The sequence below is a fragment of the Carassius gibelio genome, chromosome B4, assembly GCF_023724105.1.
Source record: "Carassius gibelio isolate Cgi1373 ecotype wild population from Czech Republic chromosome B4, carGib1.2-hapl.c, whole genome shotgun sequence".
In the NCBI taxonomy this organism is placed as follows: domain Eukaryota; kingdom Metazoa; phylum Chordata; class Actinopteri; order Cypriniformes; family Cyprinidae; genus Carassius; species Carassius gibelio.
The window spans coordinates 27,880,418-27,890,417 of record NC_068399.1 but is presented as its reverse complement, the minus strand read 5'-3'; the positions used below and the strand labels follow the sequence as shown (position 1 = coordinate 27,890,417).

General features: G+C 38.9%; 3 protein-coding genes across 5 annotated transcripts in view; all 3 read left to right on the top strand.

The window, feature by feature from the left end:
• The window catches only part of LOC127956256 (melanocortin-2 receptor accessory protein 2B-like), a 126,539-nt gene extending 126,383 nt beyond the window's left edge, over window positions 1-156 (top strand). For all 3 annotated transcript variants that reach the window (XM_052554088.1, XM_052554090.1, XM_052554089.1), the window contains exon 4: window positions 1-156. This exon is cut by the window's left edge and continues 712 nt beyond it. The gene's annotated coding sequence lies outside the window, so the exon portion shown is untranslated.
• Window positions 157-2,061: 1,905 nt separating this feature from the next.
• LOC127956581 (histone H3.v1-like) overlaps window positions 2,062-10,000 on the top strand; it is a 12,819-nt gene continuing 4,880 nt past the window's right edge. The window contains exons 1-3 of the mRNA XM_052554608.1: window positions 2,062-2,235; window positions 5,704-6,425; window positions 7,831-9,564. Of these exons, the coding sequence (XP_052410568.1) occupies window positions 2,233-2,235; window positions 5,704-6,425; window positions 7,831-9,564 (2,459 nt within the window). The 5' untranslated portion in view covers window positions 2,062-2,232. The remainder of the gene's footprint in view (window positions 2,236-5,703; window positions 6,426-7,830; window positions 9,565-10,000) is intronic.
• LOC127956226 (beta/gamma crystallin domain-containing protein 1-like) overlaps window positions 2,326-10,000 on the top strand; it is a 77,929-nt gene continuing 70,254 nt past the window's right edge. Inside the window, exon 1 of the mRNA XM_052554030.1 lies at window positions 2,326-2,445. The gene's annotated coding sequence lies outside the window, so the exon portion shown is untranslated. The remainder of the gene's footprint in view (window positions 2,446-10,000) is intronic.

Sequence of the window (10,000 nt, the reverse complement as noted above, 5' to 3'; positions counted from 1 at the left end):
AGGAAAAAGAGGAAAGGTTGTTTCCTTGGAGACGAGAGTAATGTGTTCTAACAGAACATTCCTATCGCTCTTATATGAACATGTGAGAGAAGTGTGTGTAGGAGAGTGTTTCGCTCTATTCTGCAAAAATATATCAGATAAAGCTTTGAGATTTAACCTTGGTTTTTCTTTCTTATGGAAATAAAGCAAAATCATAAGAAACAAAAATGATGGAGCTTGGTTAATTTAGATGTGAATGTTGCTCAGAGAAAGTTCAAGATCACTGAGCATTTATAATCTTCAGAATAAAACACAGAAGAAGCACACACACACACACACTCACACACAGATACACTCGCTCACACACTCACACACACACACACACACACACAGGGATGGGCAGTATTTCAGATACATGTATTTAAAATACGTATTTGAAATACAAAATACTATTTTATATTTTAAAGCCTTTGGAAAAAATCAAATGTAATTTGTATTTAAATACATTCAAGACGAGTATTTTTGTATTTTCTAAATACTCCAAATACTTTGAGCGAGTCATCCTCTTTATCAGAGTGCTGTTTTCATGCATCAACCCCAACCTTCATCCACGTGAGCCGCAGCTGTGCAACTTTCCTGGAATAAAGTGAGGAAGTGCTACTTGTTGATTAAAGTAGCTTGTCACAGTATTTTGTATTTGTATTTTAAATACATTTCCATGTATATACGCCCATCTCTGCACTCACACAGACACACACACACACACACACACACACTCATTCAATTAGCAGCGAACATTCGAAAGACAAATAAACTGTTTCAGAAATGCAATTCTTGACTCTGGGCAGCTGTGCCGCAGTTGTGTCGCCAGCAGATGGCGCTCGCGCTGCTAAAGCGCTCTGTGAGTGTGTGTGTGTGTGTGTGTGTGTGTGTGTGTGTGTGAGTGTGTGTGATGTGAAGCCATCAGGGACTCTACACACAGCCCAGCATGAAAAGTGTTTAACTAGAAGCTGAATGAAGGGACTGATCCAGTAGAAGCCAGATCACATCTCGTCTGACTGCTGGAATATAAACGCTTCAGTGAAACGAGGTTCAGCTGAGATCTGCCCAGAGTTTGTGTTTGCTGGTGGCACAGACTCATCTGGATCACATTTCAGAAGCAGCAACCCAATATGTGCACGCGTTACGACACACTCCCAGAATGCTGAGCGCCACAAACACTCGGGAAACACATTAAAGCTGAATTATCCTCTCTTGAACGTGACTGTACAGACAGACATATGATGAGGAACGACTTTAACATCATCTTTAGAAGAACAGTTCAGGGCCAGACATTGTTAGATTCATAACGGGAACGGACTCTTATATTTACATAGTGTGTGGGAAAATGCAAATGTTTTTGCAGAGACAAAGTATAAACAAATAACATCACAATAAACATAAAACAGTCAAAATATCAAACACAAAGACAAGTATAAAATACAATCTAAAAAAAACCCTCAAATATGCAATGCTCAGATGCAGAACAGAAGATCCACCAATCCATTTACATCACGAACATTAAACATGCTTTTATTATTGAAGCACTCATGTAGTTCATGTGTTTAGTGGATTGATGTCCAGTCGTATAGCCACCTCTCCTACGAATATCAGACTGAGGTTAGCAGCTAAACACAAACAATTCCATCTCTTTCTTATCTTTTTATTATTTAATCTGCAAAAACAAGCTTCTTAAGATGTTGAAGGTTCTTTATGGAACCATTAAGACAAAAAGGCATCATGAAGCACCTTTATTTTTAAGAGTGCATGTGTAGTTTTTCTTTATATTCCTCTTGGAGGTGTAATCATCGGAAAGCAATAACCTTTGTTAAAGATAAACCTGTTTGTCATCAAGTCAAAGCAAGTCCCCACAGACTTTGAGATTCTTTTGATGTGTTTCTCTGCTCATTAAAGCACTTAGACCCTGGCGTCGATGCCAAAGTCTAACTGTGGGTGTGGAGGCCTTGCATACATTAATAATTCAGTGTGTGTGTGTGTGTGTGTGTGTGTGTGTGTGTCGTCAGACCGCAGCCGTTACACAACAGTCGTCACACCTGTCGTGTTCTCTGTCCTCACACAGATCCACCTGCTCCTCTAACAGCAGGAGAAACGCTCACATTATTATATAACAGAGGAATCAGATGAGATTCGTTCAGAAGAGTTGATCTCTGTGGTTCAGGATCAGCCGAGGTTCTTCTGCTGAGCTGCTGGAGCATGGTAAGCTGGCACGTTTCTCTGGTCAGAATGGGTTTGTGAAGTGTGTGTGACTCGCTCTGAACAGGTCTCTACTCGAGAAGGAAAGGTGTGGGTGTGACGCTCAGGTAAATAATTAGCGCAGACCTTCTAGTTTCTCTTTCTTTACACGAGAAGCCCAGCATCAGCTCCATCTCTCCAGTGAACACACACTCTTCTCTCTGAAGACCGGCCGTGAGTCTCTCTGCATTTCTATTAATTATGGACGCGGAGAATGAATGAATGCATGCTTGGATCTGGGCTAAATATCTTGATTACCATCATTTGCAAATAATAACACTTCTATTGGAAGCAGGTTTCACTTACGCTTTCAGCTGCACTTCTCTTTAGTATAAAAACTTGTGAGCATAGTTGCATGTTAGAACCTCATTTAAAGTTTGCATAATTACAAAAACTTTTACTATTTATAGCCTATTTACTATTTATCTACTACTTTTTTATCTTTTTTTTTTTTTTACCTTAAACATTTATTTGTACCGAACACTAAAATGTACAGTGTATTAGCTGTGACTGGAATGTTATTTAAAGATTGCAAAAATCTTTATCACAACTTTATATTTTTTTTAAAATGTTAATTATTTGAATATTTATTTTAAGAACATTAAAATGTCCAGTTTTTTGTCGTCATTACATTATTTAAAGCTATAAATTAAGTGTTTCTATTAACATTTTCACCCACGTGTATATAAATGTTTATTGCAAGAATAAATCTATATTTTTCTTTCATGATTAGATACTTAAAGATGATAGCAAACGTTTCTTGGAACGTTCATCAAGTACATAACAATTTTGAGAATGTTAATCTAAGAATGTTTTTTTTTTTCAACATGAACATTAAGAACGTGTTCTTTCTTTCTTTCTTTTTTTAACGAGAGGGGATTGGAAGGTGTTTTTTTTTGTTTGTTTGTTTTTGCAAGTGAATCTACACTAAGCATGCATCATAATGAATGCATGTGTGTGTGTGTGTGTGTGTGACTCTCTTCTGGAGCTCAGAATCGCATCTGAAGGCTCTCTGAATGAGCTCTTGTTCTCTGTGTTAGACTCTCCTCATCTGATCCTCTGAAACCCAATCCAGCTCTGCCTCTGTCTCCGCGCGCTCCCGCGGCGCGCGAATAATTAACGCTCGCGCTCGTGAGTGACGCGCGTCTGATCGCTCGCGTGGATCTGGATCTTCTCGGGACTGGATCAGTAACAGCTCGTGAGTTTCTCTCAAGAGTTCGGATCTAGAATGTCATTTTAGAACAACCTAGAAATACTTTAGAGTCTTTTGCTGCGTTTTTAACTGTTCACAGTAATGAAGTGTTCAGATCAGAGAGAAAACACTTCGCTTAAGTTTATTAGACAAAAAGTCAAAGTTTGAATAATGCCTTCAGATATATATGCATAATGTCCTCCTTAAAGGGATAGTTCACTAAAAATGTAATTTGATCATTTGTGACCCTCTCTGTGTCTGATTATCTAATTATGAGATAACAAGCATCTCAGTTTGATTTCAGTGCATTAATTTCTCTCTGATTTCAATGTCTGACACGGTCTTACTCGGTCAATATTAAAGCGGTTACATTTCCACAGAATGTTCTTTTCTTTATGAAGGATGATTTTATGTAAAAAACAATCCCAAAAATGACTTTGGATGAGTTTTCACAGGCTCAAACTCACATTGTCTGAAAGCTGCATGAGTTTCTTGCTCTGTTGCTCTGATAAAAAAGATACTTTGAAGAATGTTGGTAACCTAACTGTTGACGGCAGCCATTGACTGCCACTGTATATTTTCCAAAGGGAAGTCAGCTGCTGTCATATGTTAAGCAGAATGTAATCTGTGTGTTTGGGTTGTCTGTCTTTTACTTTAATGACAGCAGTTCTTGCTTAATCAGCGTTACTCATTTACATCCATCTGTAGTCCGTGATCTATAAATAGTGCAGAAAATGAGACATTTTTTCAGTTTTGCTTGAAAATCTTCCTTTGTTTTATTTTTTCAAAATGTATGGCTTACTCAGAAATCTCAGTTAACTAAATCAGATACCAAAACCTTTTTGGAGCTTTAAATCTCCTGAAATCTGCTTCACAAAATGATTCACAACGCTCTGCAAGAAACACTTTTACAAACCCAGTGCTAATGTTCTATCGAAAGTGGAATGTATTAAATGCAATGAACTATTCATTATTATATTTGAAGTGTCTGTATGTGCTCTTTTATTCATTTTACAAACAAATGTATAAACATTTTTAAAGATCAGGTAAAAACCAGTTCAAATGGTTTTCAAAACCAACTTCTAAACGTTTTGAAACAGTTATATGTGATGTAACGAAGCCTCGTTTACTGAAATCACACGAATGATTCACAAACTTCATGAAGCACCCATCACTGCAGACATATCCCAATGAGCTAAAGATTGTTTTTCTTGTCTCATTGAAAGATATCTTTGCTTGTTTTAAACAAAAACTAACATTTAGATTTTTTTTTCCAGAATTCTTTTTTTTACCTTTAAAGTAAATGCATCTTGATTCAACTATTTTTAGATATTACTTAGAAAATACTGAGAAAGAAAATAATGTAGCAGATATAAAAACAACACTGCAAAAAAATTATAATAATAATTCTTTAGAATTTTTGTCGTTTTCTATTTTCTTGAACCAAGATGCATTAATTTTGCAATACTATGCGATTCTTTTTTTTATAAAACAAGAACATTTAATTAGTTTTTTCTTAAAACAAGCAAAAATATCTGCTAATTGGGCAAAAAAAATTTAGAATTAATATTCTTTCTTACCTCATTGGCAGATATTTTTTAGACTATACAAAATTTTGCAGATTTTTTTCAGAAAACAAGATTTAATGTCTTTTTACTTGTCATTTTACTTGCTAAATAAATGCATCTTGCTTCAGGAATGTTCAGATATTTATAAAAAAAAAAAAAAAAACTACAGAAATAACTAAGCAAGAAAATAATTTTTTTGGAGTATATGCATCAAAAAAAAAAAAATCTAAAATTACTCTTTAATTTTTGCCCTCTAGTGAGTGTTCCAGATCAGACTCTCAGTGTGTGTGTATATGTGTGTTTGTCTGTGTGAGTGTGTGTGTGTATGTGTGTGTGTATGTGTGTTTGTCTGTGTGAGTGTGTGTGTGTGTGTGTGTATCATATCAGGACACAACTCTGTATAATGACATGGGTATGACACAGGTATTACAAGGAGACGGTGACTTATGAGGACATAACCCATGTCCCCATTTTTCAAAACACTTATAAATCATACAGAATGAGTTTTTTTGAGAAAGTAAAAATGCACAAAGTTTCCTGTGAGGGTTAGGGTTAGGTGTAGGGTTGGTGAAGGGCCATAGAATATACAGTTTCTACAGAATAAAAACCATTACACCTATGGGATGAACACACTTTACACAAAAACAAACATGTGTGTGTGTGTGTTTTCAGGCTGAGAGTCCACAGGAGCAGAGCCCAGGGGTGTTGAGTCGCATCGGGAGCTGGCTGTCCTGGGGTTGGGGCAGAAATGACCCCACCTCCCAAACACAACAAGAAGAGGACCACAGAGAAACCAGAGCAGACGAGACAGACAGTCCCTCACGAGGCGAGACGAGCCCAGCCCTCGAGCGGAATGCCAAACATCTGAGACTCCAACGCAGTCCGTCGATTGAGAGGAGAAGGTCACCTGATCTCTGTGACCAAATGGGCCGGAGGAGATCTAGCAGGAAGAGGCGGAGCTCCCACGGAGATGGGGGCGGGGCTAAATCCCCAACCAGTCCTCAACCTGAAAGCCCTGAAGCAACCAGTTTGACCGGCGGCCCGCGGATGACATGCGCTGACTCAACTTTTGAGGAGACGCCAGACAGCCTTCCAGAAACCCCTGGAGCAGAAGCGCCAAACTCAGGGAACCGTGAAGATGTCTCCCAAACACACCTGAGCGAAGACGCAGATGTGGATTCACTCGCCCGAGCGGCGCTGGCTTATACAGATATGGATGAGGAACGTGTGGTGAGGCTGACGGAGAGCGCCGAATCCAAGCGCAGGAGCATCAAGGTGTCTCACAGCGAGGTGGTCTTCCCTAAAAAGCTCTTGGTCGCCTCGGAGGAGCAGAGGGAAGACCAAAAGATGACTCGTAAAGACACCGAACGGCTGAGATCTGATGGAAGAGCCAGGTGAATTATACCTGTTTAACCTGTTCGCAGCTGTGCTTACAGGAATAACAAACTCAATTCTGCCATTTGGTTTGATTTGTGAGCTTTTAAAGCTGAAGTTGCTGTTTGGGTTTGGATTTAAGTCATGGGAGACGAAACATCAGTGAGAAATACACTGCAAAAAAAGATTTCTCTCGTATTATAGTATAAATATCTAAATGTTCTTGAATCAAGATGCATTTATTTGACAAGTAGAATGACTTACGATAAGTGTTGTTTTCCTTTAAATCGTTTTTATTCAATATTTTGTTAGTTTATGCTCAAAACACACAAAAATCTGCTATTGGGGCAAGAAAAGATATCTTAATTCAAAGGCTGAACACGATCATTTTTCTTACCCTATTGGGAGATATTTTTGCTTGGTTTGAACTTACAAAAGATTTAGTTTTTCTTAAAGCAAGAAATTGCATCTTGATTCAAGAATTTTTAGACATTTATACTAGAAAACAAGAGAAAATCTTTTTTTTTTGCAGTGTTTCAAAGCAAACTGTTGAATGTGCTTCATCTGAACATGGGATATCTTTCTTAAAGATCATCAGGACTAAACATCATGCGTCATGTTGTGAAATATGCTCTCTCACAGGTCATTATCAGGTGTTTGTCATTCCTCTGGGCTGTAAAGTCATAGATTATCTGATCTGCTTCAAACAATAAAAGAGGCTTTTTCATAACAATTAAGTATTTACATAGTTAAATGCCAGTTTTTCGAGATGTCAGCCTTGCATTTTTCTACTGTATGCACCAGAAGCTCTTAAAGCAACAGTTCATCTAAAAACCAGGAGGAGATATTTTGAAGGATATTTCTTTTCCATTCAGTGCAAGTGATTTTTAATGCATGGTTTCTACAGGTCTGAAAAAGTCTTAACTCACACTTCCACAAACCAAACGCATTAAAAGGTCTTGAATTGGAGCAGACCATTTTTTGCAGTGCATTTATGATAATAAGTTATTTGCTGATAGCTTTCCCCTTACACAAGCATATATTACTTAAGAAGATTGCACTAGAGTCATAACTTTTATGATGCATTTTTATGCTATTCTTGCTTTTTGTAGCTTAACAGTAATCTCTCATTCACTTCAAAGAATCAGGAATCAGCTAGTAATCTTGTTTTGTAGCTTTTGAAATTTTATCTTGCAGTTCATGCTAGTCACTTTCAATGAATGCTAATGAAGAAGGGCAACTGACTTTCTTAATGTATTTATGGCTTGCTTCAAGCAGAGAGAAAGAACTGAAGATAGCAAACAAGGAAGAGCAAAGAAAGAGGAAAGATAATGAGTCAAAAGCTAATGAAGGGAGTAGATACTAATGTGAAAAGTGTGAACTTGACATTCGACCCAGTTTTGACCTTTATTCTTTATTTTACAGATATCCAGAGGACAGAGCGGATGGCACCAATGTGAAGTCCAAAGGCCGAATCGCAGACAAGATCAGTCTGTTTGAGAGAGGAGCCACCAATGCAGTCAGCAGCTCCACAAACCTGCGTCACCTGGATATTTCTCCAGCTCGAAATGTGGCCAGTCGTCTTTTCACAGAACGTGCCGGAGCCCGGTCCAGTTCTGCACCTCCAAACCAGACGGTTAAAGAGAGGGCGATGAATTTTAATGCAGTACGGAAGGGGGGAGATAATCTGACTTTGCCGTCTGGTAATACGCTGAGTGAAGGACATTCAAAAACGGCTGAAATATCGCAATCTGAACGTTTTGAAAAATCTACAGCAAAGACAGATACCAGCGGAGAGCCAAAGGTTAAATCCAAACCTCATTTAAACATAGATCAAACAGACTCCAAATCCCACAATGCAACACAAAGCACAAGTGACTCAAACATTGGGAATAAAGAGCTGGATTTTCCGCCAATGGTTTCATCACCTACTGATGAGACACCAGAGGTGAAATCACCAAACCAGACCAGCTCACGATCTAAAAAGCGTCGGGGCAAAGATCCGCGGAGCCCCACCAAAGACAAACCTCCTGTAGACATTGTAAAGACCACAGAGCAGTATTCTGATAAAGAAAGACCCGACTCTTCTAGGGAGGCCGTAACCAAAACACCTAAAGTCCCTCCAAGTTTGGAGAAAGCAGCAGAAATTATACAAAGCACAAAGAAAATATCAGACTCTCCACACGCGGACACAAAATTTCCTAAAGAAATTAAAAGCAAGGAGGAGAAGCAGCATAGCTCAAATGAAGAGAAGACAGAGCGGACAGAGATTGACTCAAAAACGGAAGAGAAACTGAAAAAGCAGCTTGGTCATGAGCACTCAGAAGGACAGGGGAAGAGGAACAGAGACGTGATTGTAAACACATCGTTTGGAGAGTCAGGGAAACCAGATCCATCTGTGACAAAAGAAGAGAAACCACCGTCCCTGGAGGACTTGAAGGAGGCCAACGCTAAAGACTGCTCTGAGCCAGCCAATAACAGCACTACAGCTTCCAGGAGAGAAGCCATGCGAAACAGAGGGAGTGAGACGGATACGCTGGTCTTACCTGAGAAAAAAACTGAAAATACCTCTGAAAGTGAGCCAAAATCAGCACAAACACCATCCAAGACAAACCAAAATAGTACTGAAGTCAGTACATCAAAGCCAACCAAGCAGAATGAAGAAGAAGCAATTACAACAAAGACGACTAAACACGGTAAATCAAAGAACACCTCAGCTGTGAGACAGGAAGACACTAAAGTTTTGCCAACCAATGATGGTAAAGAGACTCAGACTTCAGAGTTAAACTCTGAATTGTCTGATCAGACTAAAGAAAACTCTACTACTACAAGTAGGACACCGGCAACACCAAACCCTACACTGGTCAAAGACCAGAATGAAAATACGGATGCCATAATTTCACCTCAAATTCCCTCTACAGAGGAAGGCGGTCTCAAAAGAGATGAGCCACCCCTACAAAAACAATCAGAGAGCGGAGAAGAACAGATAACACAGGCAGTGTCTAATAAAAGTGATTTACAACAGCCTAGCACTGATATTAAAAATGGAGGCACCAAGGAAACCCGGAGTGAAATCACCGGCACAGAAATTACATCTGTAATAAATGGAGATATACACACTGTGCAGGTGGAAGATCAGGTTTCTGAATCTCTTAAACAGTCTGGAGAAAATGCACTTTGCTCTAGCCTTGAAAATAAATCTGAAATATCAAAAAAGAAGCCCACTTCCTTGTCATCCAAAGCCTCTGAAACATGTACTGAGCAATCTGGCCAGGTCACCGCTGAACCAGCCCCAAAAGATGATAAAGCTTTCGGTGATAACGAGAACACAACTTTGTCAAACTCAGCTAATAAAAAAACTAATAATGAAAAGACCACTCTTCCACCAGCCTCTACCAATGTAATAACCACTCCTGAAAAACCAACAACTGTCGAAAAAAACACATCTCCACCAGCCTCAACCAATGAGAAAACCTCCACTTTGCCTACCTCAACTAAAGAAAATACTACAGGTCTATCAGCATCCACCGATGATGATGAAAACAAACCTCAACCAGCCTCAACTGATGAGACAATCTCTGTTTTGCCTGCCAAA